At 37.8% G+C, this 19,590-nt stretch overlaps 1 protein-coding gene across 13 annotated transcripts in view; it reads right to left on the bottom strand.

Moving 5' to 3' along the window:
• Positions 1 to 19,590, bottom strand: part of HUWE1 (HECT, UBA and WWE domain containing 1, E3 ubiquitin protein ligase) — a 147,966-nt gene that overhangs the window by 49,980 nt on the left and 78,396 nt on the right. For 11 of the 13 annotated variants that reach the window (XM_014535313.1, XM_014535311.1, XM_014535310.1 and 8 more), the window contains 14 exons: positions 18,773 to 18,830; positions 17,586 to 17,762; positions 14,207 to 14,452; positions 13,889 to 14,022; positions 13,051 to 13,145; positions 10,378 to 10,569; positions 7,896 to 8,112; positions 7,431 to 7,553; positions 6,598 to 6,835; positions 5,983 to 6,213; positions 3,819 to 3,941; positions 3,233 to 3,328; positions 2,368 to 2,637; positions 709 to 861 (listed from right to left, as the gene is read on the bottom strand). In XM_014535313.1, the coding sequence (XP_014390799.1) occupies positions 709 to 861; positions 2,368 to 2,637; positions 3,233 to 3,328; positions 3,819 to 3,941; positions 5,983 to 6,213; positions 6,598 to 6,835; positions 7,431 to 7,553; positions 7,896 to 8,112; positions 10,378 to 10,569; positions 13,051 to 13,145; positions 13,889 to 14,022; positions 14,207 to 14,452; positions 17,586 to 17,762; positions 18,773 to 18,830 (2,353 nt within the window). The remainder of the gene's footprint in view (positions 1 to 708; positions 862 to 2,367; positions 2,638 to 3,232; positions 3,329 to 3,818; positions 3,942 to 5,982; positions 6,214 to 6,597; positions 6,836 to 7,430; positions 7,554 to 7,895; positions 8,113 to 10,377; positions 10,570 to 13,050; positions 13,146 to 13,888; positions 14,023 to 14,206; positions 14,453 to 17,585; positions 17,763 to 18,772; positions 18,831 to 19,590) is intronic. The other 2 variants (XM_014535321.1, XM_014535314.1) reach the window with 1 other exon arrangement.

Genomic DNA, 19,590 nt, shown 5'->3' on the forward strand with positions numbered 1-19,590 from the left:
CCCGTGCACTGCCTCTAGTGCTATAATAAGAACTGCCACTTCCACTAAAAGGGAAAGCCCCAAGACTATAGTTTGACACATACACTGAAACTTTTCTCCTAGGTTGCTTGAAAGTATTTACTCCATTAAGTTCAGGGTTTACTATGAAACATGATGACAAATGAAGAGTCATTTGTTCAAAATCAATTGCCTACTAATTCCTATGTTGGTTGGAAGAAGAACATGTCTTGGCCAAAATACTCTTTTCTCTCAAAAAACCTGCTGACTGACCAGGTACAAAAGAAGAGTCAGATTCTACCTGATGCCCATTATCCAATTTTCACCAACTACCCTGCTTTGGCTGCCACTTACAGGTTTCCTCAGAGACCAAAAGTATTCCACAACAGAACTACAATAGTAATTCTAAATACCTCTTTTAATGACTACCCCCCCAAATCCTCTAAGACTCAATTCAACTAATGAACACTTGTTCTGAGAAGCCTCTCATTATCCGGAAGTGTACCCTCCCTGAACTCACTGACATTCATGTACCAAATGCTGTATTTTGTATTTAATTATGTGCATTATAGCCTATAAGAAACTGCAGGCTCATGAAAGGCAGAGATCATGCCTTAGATTTCTTTCTACCTTCTTCAATGTCTCAAATAATAGGTGTTCAATTAATTCTCTGATGAATGAAACAGAGGGACTAAAAGATCTAAATCTTACCTCAAAAAGCAGGGTTAAAAGCAAAATTCTAGTAGCCAAATTGGATGCCTGGGGCAGGGTGGCCATCTGACTGATCCATTCTGACACAGTTTTTGTGTCGCTTGTTGTCAGGGGAAGAGCAGCTTTGATCAATACATCAGCAGCTTCCCACACCTAGAAAAGAGGAGTGGCCACGTCAGATAACTGTAAATAAGAGTTTGATAAGGTTTGTCAAAACATTCTCAACCCTGTACTCATACTCCACTCTCAACACATTCGCCAAAAGAGGGTGGATAAATAATTATGTATATACTATTGAGATATCATGTCTGTATTAAAAGAAGATGTGTGCTACTATAGGACAATCTCTAAAGATTATTTTCTTGGGCTAAATTACAAGAAGCCTAAATCCTAAATTAAAGGAAATGAGTATTCTAAAAATTTCTGATGCATATAGTCAACCCAACAAAGATTATGCCAACCTATACTCCCATCAGTAATCTTTCACAATATTCTGCCCCAGAATTAAAAACAAAAACCCAAAATGTTAAAAAAAAAAACTTGGTCTTGCTTTAGTTTGCAAGTTAAATTTCTTTCTTTTTAAATGCTAGGTATTTTTATTTTTTGTTTTTGTTTTTTTGCCAATCCTTTCCTAAGGATATTGTTCCCACTGTTTTGAGATAGAAAGGGAGACAGAGAGAGCTAAAAACACCAATGATGAGAGAGAATAGATTGGCTGTCTCCTGCATGCCCCCTACTGGGGATCAAGCCTGCAACACGAGCATATGCCCTGACCAGAAATCCAACCATGACCTCCTGGTTCAAGGGTTTAGGCTCAACCACTGAGCGAAACCTGCCCAGGCCGCATGTTAAATTTCTTGTAATGAATTTATATAATTGTCCTTTTGTATTAAGGGTTTAGTTTTCTTAAAATCATTTCTATATGCTCTTGATATAGATTAAAGGTAACTAAACCCTGGTCATCTCTTGTGAAAAAATGGTTTATTCAGTTTGTCTTTTACTTTTGTGATGATTCCATATACCAAAGTTTTGATTACATACATCACTTTTTGATTTCTCCCTTTATTTTTCAACTTAAAAAATATAAAACAAAATTGCAATGATTTAAATACAAAAATAGTAAAGAAAATACAACCAATATGTTAACTGGTTATCTATTTGTGTGGGGATTTAGAGAATTTATTTCGTATCCTACTTCTAACAATTAGCATATATTAATTTCATAATGAGGAAAAATACTGCTCAAGAAAGACAAACAACAAGTCACAACTATTCATCAGGATGGGGACTCATTTGTCAAGTGGTTGTTGCATAGGAGGGGAGAGGAAAAAACATTTATTCACTGTTAGTTCAGGGGGCCTAACTTGGCTCAGAAATGAGACACAGTTTAAACAGTTAAGATGAATCTAAGAAGAAATGCCTAGAAACAGAAAGCTTTTTATTTTCCTTTCAAAGACATTTTTGTGAAGTAGTTAATTTACTTTTTGTAGGAACAATTTCAAGAAAGAGCCAATTACCAGATCTAGAGAATTCAGAGAGAATACCACATCCACATTGGGTAAATTGCAAAAATATTAATCTTTTAAAGAAATTAGGTTTTGACAGATGGCAGGAAAACCACCTTATAAAATCCTGTCTTTTGGCCCCTTGAGAGCTTACCTGATTGACTACTTGCTTCAGAATCATGTCCCGATAGTCTGCTCCATTACGTTTTATTGCTGTCATAATGAGATCACACACCCGGTACACTGTGTCTGGCAGCTCATCAAGAAGGTGGAAGCAACCAGGCAACATGGTATCTGTGAAAGTGTGGAGCTCATCTTGCTCCAATGGATCAGCATCCTGGAATTTCTCTAGACATTTAGCCTCTTCCTCTTCCTGCTTTTCACGAGCTTTCCTTTCCTCCTCCTCTTTCCGGCAAGCAACTTCCTGGAGGCAGGGAAGGAAGAGTGATGGCATATGGAAGAGTTGGAGGAACAAAGACGAGGAAGACTCTAAGAACGTATTTGCCTTATCATATGAATACCCTCAACCTTTTCCTCAAGCGATATGTTCATTATTATGGGGCAACAAGTATGAGGGCAGCCACAAAGGCTAAGGCAAGACAAGGAAAGCATAGGACACCTCCAACCACTAAAACATTGCCAATTTATTCACAGAAACCTACATTACGTCCTACAAAATCATTTATATACATTGTCCTGCATTCTCTGTCAGTATAGCAAACAGAAGCAACCAACTTTTATCTAAAAATAGACACCCAAGTTTGACCTATGGATACAACCAAGTACATTTGGGGTATCTTATTTGATTTGACAATAAAGAGAAATGCTTCATCTGCCCCACTTAAAGCTTTAGGTCAATACAATGTAGATCAGTGAAGAAAAGGTTGGGATAAATGAATACTTCCATGTCTTTCTTTAGACTTTAATTCTACCAATTACTTTGTACTCGTAGCAGAATGTTCAAAGAAATACTAAGATTAATGTGTCAGGCCCTTTTGGATGCCTTGTATTCTAGTTACCTCAGGTGACTCCGCCCTTTGATCCATTGGGATATCCTGTCCCAGAGACATGGCAATAGCTCTCATCATCTGATCCTCTTCGGACATGCTCAGATCCTACAGAGCAACAACAGAATATGCAGCAACTATATATACCCCATTTCATAAGGAACCAGACATCTGTGCTCAAGCTTTAGAGAAGGGGCTCCGAATGCTGCTTTCTAGAGTAAAACCGAACTAGACTTACCTGGTAGCTGTAAGAACAGAGAGGGAAAATCACAATGAAATTAAGTACAGGAAGGGAGCTTTAATGTGCCACGTGCCACCTATTCTGCATGTCAGAAAAGAGAGCCTCTTCCATGGCTTTCTGACTGTGGAGGATTTAAGAGTTCTTCTGCAAACGAAGTCCAGTAATTTGCATGCCTGGGAGATAGGGAACTTCTAGAGCTAGAAGAGTTATTAGGAAAAGAAAATATTGGCACGAAGAAGTCTGCAAATGAGAAGTAGTTTATATAAGGGAAGACCAGTGACGAAAGCAGGAGAGGAGAAAAGCACATCAGCAGCCAAACCAGTGTCCTACAAGATTAGAGCCCCTGGGCCAACTCACCCGAACAACTCCTCCCATGATTGGGGGAGGGTGGGTTAGAAGGTACTCTGTGGCCTGCTCCATGGTGCTGGTGTTCAACAAGGCCTCCATGGCATGTTCCCTTGTGAAGCCCATGTCCATGAGCTACAAAAAGAATGTAGGACCTCAGAACCACAGTAAAAGAGAAAACCAAACGCATTTTAAAAAGAAAGAAACCCTTTCAAGAAGTAAACAGGTTTTTCTAAGTTCACGGGAACTGAGAATATTTATAAGCTAAGATAGGTAACACAGATGGACCTGTCTATTTGGTGCTTTCGAGCATTAGAGCTGCACAATGGGGCAGATGATTCCCCTAAGAAAATGGGGTTAGATGGTTATTATCATTAATAGGATTATTCTAATTCAACAATCACAACAGCAGAAGCAAAAATTGGTCCTACTTTTCAGAAAACAAACTAGCAACAGAACAAGAGCCCGAAAAAATGACCTAGGTTTTCTATCACTGGGAAATAATCATGAGATGTACAAAAAGAAACCATATACCACAGCTTTACAACACCAAATAAGAAAATTAACATCCGCAATAAAAGAATGACTAAGACATAAAAAAAAACATTTTCTTAATGACACCAACACAATTCTAGATAATATATGACAGTAACTATGTAAAATTAGGCAGAGAACAGAAACATCCTCAAAATGCAAAGGAAAACCCACTGTATGAGAGAACATACAGTATTTGTCAATGATACATCAGATAAGGGGTTAATTTCCAAAATATATAAAGAACTCATACAACTCAACAAAAGGAAGACAAACAATCCAATTAAAAAATGGGCAAAGTACCTAAATAAACACTTCTCCAAAGAGGACATACAGATGGCCAAGAGACATATGAAAAAGTGCTCAAAGTCACTAATTACCAGAGAGATGCAAATTAAAACGACAATGAGGTGTCACCTCACACCTGCCAGATTGGCTACCATCAATAAATCAACGACCAACAAGTGCTGGTGAGGATGTGGAGAAAAGGGAACCATAGTACACGCTGGTGAAAAACAGTATGAAGCTTCCTCAAAAAATTAAATATGGAACTGCCATTTGACCCAGTGATCCCACTTCTAGGAATATATCCTAAGAATCCCAATACACCAGTGAGAAAGAATGCATGCACCCCTATGTTCATAGCAGTGCGATTTACAATAGCTAAGACGTGGAAACAGCCCAAGAGCCCATGAGTAGATGAGTGGATAAAAAGCTTTGGTACATTTACACAATGGAATACAATACAGCTGGAAAAAAAAGAAGGATCTCTTACCCTTTGAGACAGCAGTATAATACTCCCGGAGAGTATTATACTAAGCGAAATAAGCCCATCAGAGAAAGACAAGTATCACATGTCCTCACTCATATGTGGAATGTAATGAACAAAATAAACCGACTGACAAATAAGTTGAGGCATGGAAGCATGGCACAGATTGATGAATCTCAGAGGTAAGGGGGTGGAGGGGGTGGGCAGAGATTAACTAAAGAACTTATATGCATAACCCATGGACACAGACAATAGTGTGGTGAAGGCCTGGGGTGGGGTGGGAACTGAGTGGAGAGGGGCAATGTGGGAAAAACGGAGGATTGTTGTAATACTTTCAACAATAAAAATAAAGAAAGAAAAATTAGGCATAGAACCAAATGATAAAAAAGAACACAATAATTATCTTGTGTGGTGACATTATGACTACCCTTTTAAAATATGCTGATGTATTTCTAAATTTTCTTAAAGTGAGCATTTGTTAGTTATTATAAAAATTATGGCATGTATATATAGAAGTCATATTGCAACAGGTCTCTGGACATAAAGAGAACACATATATACAAATGCCCAGAGGACTATGCTAAATATTCTTTTGAAATTTAAATGTCAAGTTCATAAGTGCTTCCCCCTCAACCTCCACCCCACTACTGCTTCTAGCTTACATTTTTCAAAATGTGGTTTATATGTTTATTTAAAGATGAAAAAAACCAAAACCAAAACCAAACAAACAGTAAGATAAAGAGCAAATCTAAATCTATATCCTGGCTAACCGGACCAGGCACTTAGTGGCATGGAAAGTTAGAAAACCCACAAGCACTGCATTCTATCAGGTGCAAAGTCTAGGCCCTGGAGTATCAGGTCAGTATTTAGTACCTGTTGCAGTTGCTGTTGGTTGACTTGAGGATCTCGGCGGGAGCCACCTTCCTCTTGCCCTGTATCCTCTTCTCCTCGAGACCCCTCCTTCTCTTTGCTCAGTCTCTCTCTAATTACAGGCTCTCCTCGGAGGATGTGGCACAGGATGGCCAGCATGGACTCTGCCATTCGCCCACCATACACCTTCAGGGGTTTCCGGTTCCACAGGTTCTTGATGCAAGTAAATGCTGCCTAGAAATAATTTGAAAGGCTGTGTGAAAATCATTTTTTTTTTCAATTCAAAAAGCCCTGTTGAGGAATTAGCCAAAGTCCTTCCACAATCAGTACATGCCAACAACAAAATCCTAGGTCAGTACTGAAGGGGCCTAAGCAAGCACAGAGAAGGGGCATTTAATGCAACCTAGAAATATCAATCTGAAGTTTAAGGTTCAAATGTGTATACCACAGAAAAGTCTCAAATGATCCCTATTCTCTTCTGTAATGCAGCCCTATCTGGGAGTAGAATCTAATGGTTCTCCAATAATCAAGTTATTTAATCAAGGAGCACAAATCAGAATAGGAGCTACCTAGTCAGCATGAGAAATTCCTCTTGGTTTTAGAATGCTGAATACTCACTTTCTGAGTTACCACAAGGAAACGGAGGGCACTGAATTGTGGAAAGTTCTGGACACTTCCAGGCAATTTGGCAGGCAGTGAATGTGGAGATTCAAGCACCGTGGTAGGATTCACCATCTTCTCCACCAACATAAGCCAAGCATCTAGGAATTCTCCTGTGCCATCAGGTAAGTCTGAATGCTCCAATCCTTCAGCAACAGGAACTTTGCCACCCATCGACAGAGCCCAATTGAAAGTTCTAAGTTCAAATAAGAGAAAATAAGGAGAGAGAACATTAGTATTTTAGATGGGGTAGTGGTAAAAAGGACATTTGATAGGTTCCCAGTCCTTATATTGGCACTACATGTCCCTCCCCTTGGAGCCACTGCTTCCAATCTGTCCAACATTTATTAGATTTACCTTTATTTGGTCTTTGTTCTAGCTTTGAGATATTATTAACATACAACATATGTAAATTTAAGGTGTAAAATGTCATGATTTGATACACATATATATTGCAAAATGATTACCACTTCTAGCATTAGTTTTTAAAGCCAAAATAAACAAAAAGTGAAACTTAGCTTAAAATTTTGACTGAGAAGCAGAAAAATGATCATATTGAGAAACAACAGAAAAAGACAAGCCTATTAGAAAAATATGTACCAGACATTGGAAAACCATTGAGGAAAAGCAGAGACCCTTACAAACACCTCCAGAAAGGCTGAATTCTACACCTCCCAAGAAAGATGGAAATAAATAATGGCTAGTGCCCAAAATGTAAAAGGGTACAACCAATGGGTGTCTCTATGTATCCCACTGTCACAAGATAGGTGGCTTAAAAAGTTGATCCTTACTCAAAAAGAGCATTGTGGCCTCCAGAGCAGAGAAATTTCTGCAGCATGAGATGGTAGGGATACTTCCTCTCATCAAACAGCATTGGGGATGTAAAACCAACTGAACAGATGAAGAATGTTAGCCTGAAAGAGGGAAAAAACATATTTAACATTCTCTGAGGCAGACACTAACACAATGGGAAATTCATGCAGAAGCCAAGAGTAAAATTTAACATTGCACTCATCTGACTGAAATGCAGGTGGGTGATTAGTCTGCTTATTAAAATTTCTTGAGTTTCTAAGTAGGCTCCTACCTACTAGACATACAAGGTTATTGAAATGCAGTTTGATTATAAATGCTTTAAAAATCTCTGTATTCTAGACTAAGTAGAACCAAAACAGGTTCTCTAAACTGTATTTACATAACACAGCTAGAGTAAGAGACCACCAAGTCAATTTGATTCTGTCTCTTAAGCAGAACCTCACCTGAAGCGGGGAGTCGGTGTATATGGTGGAGGCTGCCAAGATAAGCCTTTTGTGAGGAGCTTAGTGAGGGCAGAGGCTGTTGATCGAGCAGCGGGTGTCGGTGCTGTGGTGGTGCTGGCAGCATGATGGCTCCTTCTCTGGCGGACAGGAGACCCCACACAAAGTTTAACAAGGAGTCCAAACAGCTCAGCAAGTGCTCGGCCTAATCTGGAAGAGGCTGGAATCCAAAAGTTAGAGTAAGGCTGACAGTATTCTCAGAATTAGTTTCATTTATAACAGACACATTACCATTAATACATTTTTATGACTGACCACTTCCTCATACCCAACACCTAGGAAACACCTGGATTTGTCTCCACACATCATAATCCAAAAGGGAAGTTCCATAGGGAATAAATGCCTCTTTTAAAGGCAGGAGACAGAGACGTGTCTTGGCACTCGATATATAACAACTGTGAAAGTCAAACAAGTATTCAGACTGTTAGAGGAAGTATAAATTGAAACCAACTTTGCAGAGAGTAACATAGCAATAAGAACTACTGAAGTAAATAATAGATTTACTGGGTTATGAAGTCACTTATAATCCCCAAAGGGAAAAAGACAGCTAGGAAAAGCATAAACAATTCTAAGTGGCTTTCTTAAGGTGTTAGGTAGATTAAGTATTTCAGGTTTTCATTTTTGGGAAATGTTTTTGGTATATGTCAGCAATTTTCAAACAGTATGCCATGTGTCACAAAAATTTTTAAAACATAAAATACCTGACTATTTAGTCAGGGGCACTGACCTCGTTTCCCTTAGATTGTCAAATAAAAAAGTGACATCAGCCAACACAATAATAGCCATCAGTGTGAATGAATCAAAATTATACTAATTTTTAAAGTCAGATTGGCAAAAAATATATTTTTGGGTGTGCTGCAGAATTTTAGTAATTAGTTTATGTGTGCCATGAGATGAAAAAGGTTGAGAATTGCTGGTATATATGGTTGAACGAAAGAAGTACAATCCAAATGTAAAAGGAAATGCATAGAAAAAGAAGATATGTCTAAGCATATTATATTTTTGTGTTAACTTGCTTTTCTTAAAATATTTCTCTGTACTGGAACACTTGCATTGCCTGGCTAGAGGTTGAATATGCCCAGATTCTGAAAATCTAATGCACCCTAACTTAAGTTTGTGCTTTTTCACCACCGCCTTCAGTTGTTCCAAAGTGGCTCAAAGGTAGTCAGCAAGATCAGCAACCATAAAGAAATTGACATCAAAAGCATGAGGTGGACCCACACAGAAACCTCAGAATGTTCCAAGGTCATAGTCCAAGAGGTCTAACAAAGATAGGGGAGGTCAACATGAGCCATCCTCTAGGTCGATTTTCCTTCAATTTGGGCTAGTGGTAGACTTTCAAATTAAAACAAAAGGAGAATTAAGCAAAATTAGAACTTTCAAGGGTTTTAAGATAGCAAATGGAAACGCCAAAGGCTGTTTTCTGCTTGCTTTGGGACAGACCTTCGATTCCCAGATTTGCCCTTAGAGTCTAAAGTTAACACCTTCACTTTCCTCTACATTAAGGTGGCAGAAACTGGCAAATACTGAGGAACAGAAAAAACAGATCTTCCAAACATTGATATTACATTAAAAGGCAAAAATGGTAGAGACAGATTAGTGTACATCTTTAATGTGGTCTTGTATCATGTTAACGTGATCTCCAGAGTTGTCAAAGTGAATTTACTAAAATACAAATAAATTAACTACGTCACTTGCTATGTTTAAGGGACAGAGAAAGAGACTGGGTGGATTAGCAAGACAGGTAACTGGAAAGCAGTAGTTTTATACCACAAAAGTCGAGAATAGAGCATTTCAAGAAGGAGATGGTAGGTCAACTATCATGCTGTAGGGAAGTGACAAGGGGACTGAAACAAATACAAGAAACTTAGCATTAAGGAGGTTGTAGGTATCTTGGTAAGACATTTCAATGGAATTGGTGGAAGCAGAAGCCATTTACAGTTGAAGAATGAATAGCAGGAAAGGAATTATAGATAGGGAAAAGGTAGAGGGTTTTTAGGAAGTGATTCTCTTATCTTTGTATCCCTAACAATAAATACAGAGCCTATCACATAGTCGACACTCAATAAAGTATACCTAAAAACGAGCCACCGAAGTTTTTTCCTTTGTAATCCTCACCCGATGATATTTTTTCCATTGATTTTTACAGATTGGGAGAGTGGGAGAGAGAAACACTGATGTGAGAGAGACACATGGATTGGTTGCCTCCCACATGCACCCTGACCAGGGCAGACCAGGGACAGGGATCGAACCAGCGACCCTTTGATGCATGGGCCAACGCACTGAGGAACATCAGCCCGGCGAGCCACCAAAGTTTTAAACTTCCTTAATGGGAACAATACAGCCAGCCATACCAACTCAATTTTTTGAGAACTAGTTAAGGCTCTGAAAGCCAGAAAAGGGAGTAGAAAAAAGAATCACTCACCTGACAATAAAGGCTTGATTTGCTTAATTCTGGCAGCCATGGCAGGTGTGATTTTAGATTTGCCCTTAGAGTCTGAAGTAGTAGGTTCATCTGTCTCCATAGGAGCCAATGTGTCACCATCAAGCCCAATGCCTTCCAACAAGCCTTGGGTAGAAGCATCCATACTTCCAGCTGTGGCATCCTGCTCCCCATCTATAGACATAAGAGAAGATCAGTAAGACCATGGTAAACCAGCATTTACCTGGTTCCTTGTTCTGAAGAGTCCCAAACCTAAAAAGAATCTTCCTATATCTGAAAAGAAAAACAAAACAAAACAAAAAAAATCCCAAACTGTACTGATTGATATGCTTGATTGCAGGCACTGCATGATCCAGGGGTACCACTTAGGCAGACTACAATGTGCATGGTGCCCTTATACTGTCAAGGAGCATGCCCTGCTAGAATTCTATAGCTTATTAGTAAACCCAAAGCAGACATCATAGATTACACCATTGTAGAAATATAAACCCTAGTATTTAAGATTTTTGTACATAAATGTGAGATATGCCTCTGTGTGTGTGTGTGTGTGTGTGTGTGTGTGTGTGTGTGTGTGTGTATACGCTCTTAGATGTAAGAATTGGCTTTAGGCAAACGTTATAAAACACCCCACCAAATTTTCTGGAAAAACTATGTGCAAATAGAGTCATCTTTGTCTAATGTGTGAAAGACACTGCTGGGGAAAAAATCTGGATTAGAGAAGGTAATTCTTTGACATTGAATTTAATTTTGTTCTCAGTTCTTTTCCTTGAGTTAAATTTGATGTATTTTGATATTCTAATTGTTGGTTTGGTTCATTTTCTCTAAAATTAACCTTGTCAGAGGTGTGTATATATTTTATTAATTCTGTAACCTCTCCCATACTGTCATATCAGTCCTTATTTGTCTCATAAGTTATGTCTTTCTTTATTAATTTACACTTTTAGTAATTTCAATAAATTTTAAAGCATATCTGGTAGGTTTTTATACATAAAATTATCTTAATAGTTTATCAAAGGGATTTCCTCCCTGATGCAGAACATAGGAGAAAAAAAACTTTCTAAAAAGTGGCTTTTATGAATTTTAAAGTGGTTTGTTACATTAGGGTCAGAAAATTGTGTATCATTTCTGCTTATTGAAATTTGGAACTTGTATTGTGCTGTAACATAAAAGCTATTATTTAAATTAGCACTGTTTATTAGAAATATAATGTGAGTTATATATATCTTAAATTTTCTACTATGCAGATTAAAATGTAAAAAGAAACAAGTATAATTTTTAATATACTGTTTAATCCAAGATAATAAATTGTTCTTTCAACATGTAATCAAATGTAAATTCTCAAGATTCTACATTCAATGCTAAATATTTTAAAAAGGTATCTATTTTATACTTCATAATAATTGATCTGTGTTTATATTTGATACAATTTAGTTGAAACAAAAAAAGATTTACATACCCAAGTTGTTCCAAACATACTTAAAAGTCGTCCAACTAGTGAACAGGGTAACAGCTGTTACATTTAAATTAATAAAAGTTAAAAATTCAGTTTTCTCCACCCAACCTAAGACCTCAAATTAACTATATCTGAAACAACCTTATTTCCAAATAAGGTCATATTCTGAGGAGCTTGTGGGGGGTGGAAGGGGAAACACATTTCAACCCGTAATACCTTCCCCTTAACAAGAGAAAAGAAAAAAAAGAGAGGGAGAGACAGGAAGGAAGGTGGGGGAGAATGAAGGAGTAAGAAAAATATTTAATTTTTTAGTTGTACTAGCTACATTAAATTATTCAACAGTCACACATGGTTAGAGGCTACCATATTGGACAGTGTGCTTTTAGTGTTCCACAGCCACTTAAAAATTATTTAGCATTTTAAGCTATAAAATTAAGCTTCTGAAAAACAAGCAAATACAAAAATTAAAGTCCCACCAAACCCTTTGATAGGGTAATTTCTAGGAATCAATCTTAGAGTTGCATAACACTACACACAAAGATGTTCATTTTTCAAAATAGTACATTAGAAACTTAACAGGGAATGATTAATTCATTGTACCTTTACATGGCACTTAATGTGTTAAGTGAAAAGAGATCTGTAAAATATTCTATCTAAGACAACTGTAACTATGTTAATAAAATATATCCTCAGGGGAAAAGATTAGAAAAGACACTTTCAAATATTGTTTTTTTGTGTGTGATACAAATATGGGTGATTCTTCTTTCTACTACATCTTTAAATTTTTAACACTGTGTGTATATATTTTTATTAAAAAATGGATTAAAAGCTAAATTTTAAAATAATTAAAAATCAATGAAAAGGCCCTGATGGGTGTGGCTCAGTTGGTTGAGCATCGTCCCTTGCACCAAAAGGTCACAGGCTGGATTCCTGGTCAGGTCACATGCCTGGATTGTGTGCTCAGTCCCTACCTGATAGGGGGCATGTAGGTGGCAGCTGACAGATGTTTCTCTCTCCCTCTCCCTTCCCCTTTCTTTCTAAAAAAAAAAAAAAATCAATGAAAACATATTTTAAAAAAATCAATGAAAGGAAAAAAATTGAGAATTATAGATGTTAGAATGTTAAACTAAACTTTCACAACCGACCTGTAAAGACAGACAGAACTTAAAAGAATGGCTGAGATTTTAGTTTCTTGGAGTTACCTGCTCTTTTTCCGCCCTGGGTCGTACCTGCCTTCTCATCCTTTGGAACCAGCTTCTGCATGTCCGCCTGGCCAAATTCACACCCAGATGGTAGGCTTCAACAAGAGAAATAGTAAGGCAAAAAACTTGAATAGTTCATCTCTTATGTTATGCTTGGTCTCTAACCTGCTTAGCTGACACTATCCCTTCCTATAGCAGGTTAAGTTGACCTAATAGAACACCTTCAATGATCAAATTCCTGAAGTAGCACTCAACAAGGTTTCCAACTCAACTTTTTCAGTCTGGTTAACAACAGGCCAAATTTTAAACACCCACTATGTTGACTCACCATAAATCAGATATACAATATGATTTTTAAGCAAGTCCCTAGGCTGGTAAGTGAGAAAGACAATGTTAGAAATTGAATGTTTGTGCCCCTCCCCAAACTTTGTATATTGAAATCCTAAGGCTCAATGTGATGGTATTAGTAGGAAAGGCCTTTGGGAGGTGCTTAAGTCATGAGGGTGGAACCATCACAAATGAGACTAGTGTCTTTAGTCCCTTCTGCCATGTGAGGATACAACAAGAAGTCTGTGTCCTGGAAGGGGGCCCTCACCCAATCATGTTGGCACCATGATCTCAGACTTCCAGCCTCCAGAACACTGAGCAATAAATTTCTGCTGTTTATAAGTACCCAGTCTGTAGTATTTTGTTATAGCAGCCAGACGGACTAAGACAGACAAAGAAGCCTCTGAACTCTTTCCTATACACTTCTATCCTTGACTAAAGACCAATACTCCAGGCTCACTGAGCTTAGTTTTTCTGTTAGGAAAGAAATAAGAGATGACCAATCCCTTACCTGTTTGGGGTACACAGGGAGAGGAGGACAGTGCTTTCCCACACCAGGGAACAGTATAGCTGGCTCAGCTTGCTCAGAACACTCAGACCCAACTGAGAGCCCCACTGGTTTACGGAGATGGAACGAATTTCACTCTGCAACCAAAGTAAAAAGAAGATGATCTTTGGAATGCTCTCTGAATAATTATATTCAAAATCAACTTTTAGCTGTTTAAAAAGGATGAAGGAATAACTGCTAAGCACAGTAAGATGTCATATGGACACCCTAGGTATTTCACTGGCTTTAAACCAACATGTTCACCCCTAAGATAATTCTTACCTGTCCAACTCTGCAAGTATGAACAAACATCATGATGTAGGCGTGGGCAGCAGTGAGTGCATGCAGTAGAGGTGTGGCCTGAGCTGAGAGGGTAGCATCAGCGACATTGCCAGCACAAGCCAGTTCTCGCAGCAGCACTGAACCCCCAGGAGATTCAATTGGGCGGTGTAAGGGCTCCAAAGAGGAGAGGATGGAGTCCAACTGAAGGAGACCCTCTTGAAGGACTTTGGGTTCATGTGACAGTGTCTGAAACAAGAAAAAGGATTAAAACATGTACAGTGAACTTCACATGCATCATGTCTTTCATAGTCACAATAGAAGTGGAAGATAAGTGTCACAGTTTCAGACTTGGCCATGGTCTCTTGGTAAATGGTGGAGTCAAAACATGAATGTAGCTATAACCCACCTCAACACCTCCCTGTCTAGAGCAACACATTACTTTTCTTACCGCATTGGCTTTCAAATGTGGTAAGCCAATAAATTGGGATATTCTCATAGCCAGGTCTCCCTGCTATAAGATGAATTCCAAATTTTGTTCAACAGGGAGCAAAGTTAGGCAAAGTTCCAAAGCATGGAAGTGAACCACTATTATAAATGTTCTTTCCTTCCCACAATAAGAGAGACTCCTCTAGGATAGGCATCAGCTAGTCAGTTTGTTTGTTTTATGAGACAACTCAAGGATTATATGGCCCTTGCAATCTCTTTGTCTTCAAAAAAATCTGATAGCAAAATACTATCACTTGTCATCCAAATATGAGAACTTATGTGCCTTTCCTACAGCTTTAAATAGACCTATCTGTTCCCACATAGTATCTTAGAAGTGGGATAAAGATGGAGCAGCCCTTTCCCCTCTCTTAGTATGAAATAACAATTAAATATTCACAAAAAGTAAAGCAAAATAAAACATTAAATGAAGACGTCATAATTATGGATCTTTCCAAGTTCATAAGCAACTAGATTTCTGATTTTTAGCAGAAAGTAGTTGTTATGGTCCACCCAGCTAATAAAAGAGCTTCATAGATTTAATGTAATCCCTATAAAAGTCCCAATGGTGGTTTTTTGGATTTTTTTTTTACAGAAATATAAAAATCTCTCTTTAAATTCATATAACAATCTTAAGGGACCGAATGAGATATGTCTTGAAAAAGAACAAAGTTGGAGGTCTCACACTACCTGATTTCCAAAATTAAAACCACAAAGCTATAGAAATAAAAAGTGTGGTACTGTCCTAGCCAGTTTGGCTCAGTGGATAGAACGTTGGCCCATGGACTGAAGGGTCCTGAATTGATTCTGATCAAGGGCATGTACCTCGGTTGCAGGGTTGATCCCCAGCCCTGGTCGGGGCTCATGTGGGAGGCAACCAATCGATATTTCTCTCTCTGTCTCTTCCCCTCCCTCTAAAATTTACTGGAAAAATATCCTCGGGTGAGGATGAACAACACAAAAAGTGTGGTACTAACATAAAGACAGACATCAAGGCTAATGAAATAGAAAAGAAAGCACCCAAATAAACCCTCTCATATATGGTCAAATGACTTTTGACAAGGGTGCTATAGGGAAAGGACAGTCTTTTCAACAGTGTTAGCTAAAGAATGAAGTTGGACCTTACCTGATACCATATAAAAAAAAGAAACTCAAAATAGATCAATGATCTAATTATAAGAGCTAAAACTATAAAACATAAGAAGCTATAGCGTAGCTGCACAACACTGGATTTGGCAATGATTTCTTAGATATGACACGAAAAGCACAAGTAAAAAAGTAAAAAACAAACACAATAACCTGGACTTCTTCAAAATGAAAACTAAACCGAACTATCAACGAAGTGAAAAGGTAACCCATGGAATGGGAAAAAATATTTGCAAATCATTTATCTGATAAGGGACTGATATCCAAAATATATAGAGAACTACAACTCAATAACAAAAAACAACCCATAGAAAAATGTACAAAGGGCCTGAACAGATAGTTCTCCAAAGAAGATACTCAAACACCAATAAGCACATGAAAAGATGCTCAACATAATTAATCAGGGAGAAGCAAATCAAAACCACAAGATCTCATTTCACACCCACTGTGTTGGCTACTATAAAAAAAAAAACAACAAACAGAAAATAGTAAGTGTTGGTGAGGATGTGGAGAAATCAGAATCCTTGTGCATTGCTGGTTGAAATGTGAAAGTGCTGTGGAAAACAGTATGGTAGTCGTCCCCCCAAATTAAAACCAGTACTACTATATGATTCAGCACTACCATTTGTGGGTATATGACCAAAAGAACTGAAAGCAGGTGGAATTTAAGAAGTCAAATTCATAGAACCAGAGAATAGAATGATGGTTGTCAGGGGCTGGAGAGAAATGTGGAGATATTGGTCAAAGGATACAAACTTTCAGTTATAAGATGAATAACTGCTGGGGATTAATGTATACCATGGTGACCACAGTTAATAATGTATTGTATTCAATTAATTTGCTAAGAGTAGACCTCACGTGTTCTCACCACACACAAAAGCAGAGGCTTGAAATATTCACACACCCATGTTCATAGCAGCACTAATTCATAATAATAGCCAAGGCATGGAAGCACCCCAAATGTTTATAAACAAAATCTGGTTTAAACATAGAATGGAGTAAATTCAGCCTTTAAAAAGAAGGAAATTAGGACATATGCAACAACGTGGATGAATCGTAAAGACATTATGCTAAGCAAAATAAGCCAGCCACAGAAGGACAAGTACCTTATGAAGTGCATTTTACATGAGGTACCTAGAACAGTCAAAGTCATAGAGACAGAAAGCAGAATGGTGGTTAACCAGGGGCTGGGAGTGAGAGGGGGATGAGGAGTTGTTTAATGGGTATAGAATTTCAGTTGTTCAAGATGAAGGGACTTCTGGAGATGGGTTGCACAATAATATGAATGAAGTTAATACTACTGAACTATACACTTAAAAATGGTTAAAGTGATAAATATCATGCTACATGTATTTTACCACTTTTAAAATAAAGAAACTTCACATTTTGGCAAAATTGGAAATAAACTACCAGCTACACCAGATAGTGTTAAAAGCATTCATGACAAAAGATGATGCTAATAAAACCCAGCTCCAAAGCTTTCTTGGAGATAGTCCCTTCCAATGAACTGAAATGTTAGAGCTATATACTGACCGAACTCAGGAACAAAGAATAAACACTTCAACTTTTCAATGAGAAAAAATGTGGCACACCATTTATCAGTCACAAAAGTCACCTGTAGTATATGACTACAGATTTCATCATTACTTTTTAGTTGAAAGTAAAGGAAAACCACAGTAGAGACACACAGATAGAAGTATTGGAACAGACTTCTAAAAGAAATGAAAATATTCGGCCAGATGCTTCTTACCAATATGGATTTGCAGACACCTGCAACAGCCTGACAGGCTGCAGATGTGGGAAAGTCAATGGGCAGATTGGGAAGACCCAAAATGGTAACCAAAGGCAAGAGTCCTTTCTGATTCACAAATTCCTGGCAGTGGTCATCTGTTGTATTGTTGCTCAGAATAGATTCCACAAATTTCATCTAAGTAATAAAAAATTTAAAAAAGAGTTAGAGCCTGACACTTAAAAGGCCAGCTTGGAGTAAGGACAGGGGTAGCCTTGTAGTAAAGAAATCAGTATTTTCTAGAATACCAAAACCTCAGGTAAACAGGGATAGATATATATGGACACTAAACATCCAGAAAAATAAGGAATAATTGCAACTTCTTCCCAAGCTACCTTTTCAGCCACACATAAAGTCATGCAATTTGAGAGCACAGAGAGGTTAAATGACTTGCTCAGGGCCACACCATGAACTAGTGGCAGAATCAAGTCTGGTCTCTTAATTTCCTCATTTTGTGCTCTTTGCAATGATAATATGTTGCCTCTCCCCTGCAAGCAAACATCATTAATAGTTTTCCTCAAATGTGCTCATAATGCAAATTAAACCTAGAACTCTGATTCGGACCAAATACAGCATTCTTTAAGGGTAAGAAAGTAAAATGTGGGCAACAAACACATAGGCACAAAACAAACCATCTCTGGAAGCCTTGGAAGTGCTTAATGGGCTAGAACAAATGTTAAGTAGGCTTCCCCTTACAGGGAAACAATTCTGGGAAAATTCAAACACTTTACTTTTTCCTGTGAAACACAGGAAGTTACAAGAAAAGGCCACATTAATTTTTTTTAAAAAAGAGAAGTGAATGCGAAAAATGGCAAGTAACAAGAAAAAATATATGCGGACACATTCAAAGAACATAATACTGAATTGGCTTAACAAATCCCACTCTTCCTGTTTGGATTCCTACAGGGAATGGCAACAAACAACAGAAAATCGGGAATATTAAAAAAAAAAAGAGAGAGAGAGAGTGTTGGCCAAATTTTAGAAAACCAGTCTCACAGAACAAGGTTTGCACACCTTTTCCCCCTTCTCTGCATTTTAAGGGCCCCCGTTAAAATAAAAACACAGAAATCTCCGGACTATTTGGTAACCCCACACATTTTCCAGAAAATAACAAACCTTTACTTATTTTCCCCTACCATGAATCTTACCACATTAAGGATGTAATCCATGAGGGGAATAGGAATACGTTCCTCTGTACCAACAACCCTGTTAAGGGAGAAAAGAGTGAGTTACACAGAAATTCATGATACAGTGCAAGAGAACAAAGTGAGGAAAGAGAAACAGCATGAAATTCTAGGCCCTTTTCTAAAGACTTATAGCCTTTAGTGTATATACAGCATAGGGGGGAAAAAGAGCTGAAATCAACTCTGCAGCTAGCTTTCCTAGCCTGACTAGATTGAGAAAAACCAAGAAAAGAAAAACCAAGCCTTCACAAATTCAGCATTTGTACATATGTCAAAAGAAATTACCCTATGTTAAGCAAGTTCAATTAAAGGACTACTTAAACATTTACTTGAAGAAAAAAGATAGACGAAGAAACAAACTCATAAACATCTTACCATGTCCTTGCATCAGGTTTGAAATTATAGAGAACAGGAAATAGAATTTAATTTTGCTCAAAATTTCATGCTTACATTGACAAACCATTCAGATCAAAGCTGGTTAAAGATGAAGCCAACACCCAAGGCTTCCTTCTCTAACAATCTGTGCTTTTGTCACAATAGTTTCTGAACTCTCCAAAAATTGTGATCAATTCTTTTGCTTCAGATGCTTCAATTCCGCACTGCAGATGAAAAGGCTGCACTAATGCCATAGCCACAGAAAATGCTGCCTTTAGCCCAATGTCTATATCTTGGCATTTGTAAGAAATAAACAGAGGGGAGAAATCCACAAAGTATATTGACATGAAACAAAATCTACCTCAAAGATAAACCATAGGCAGAGATAAAACTTGAGTCAAATAAAG

The sequence above is a fragment of the Myotis brandtii genome, unplaced genomic scaffold (assembly GCF_000412655.1).
Source record: "Myotis brandtii unplaced genomic scaffold, ASM41265v1 scaffold1424, whole genome shotgun sequence".
In the NCBI taxonomy this organism is placed as follows: Eukaryota; Metazoa; Chordata; class Mammalia; order Chiroptera; family Vespertilionidae; genus Myotis; species Myotis brandtii.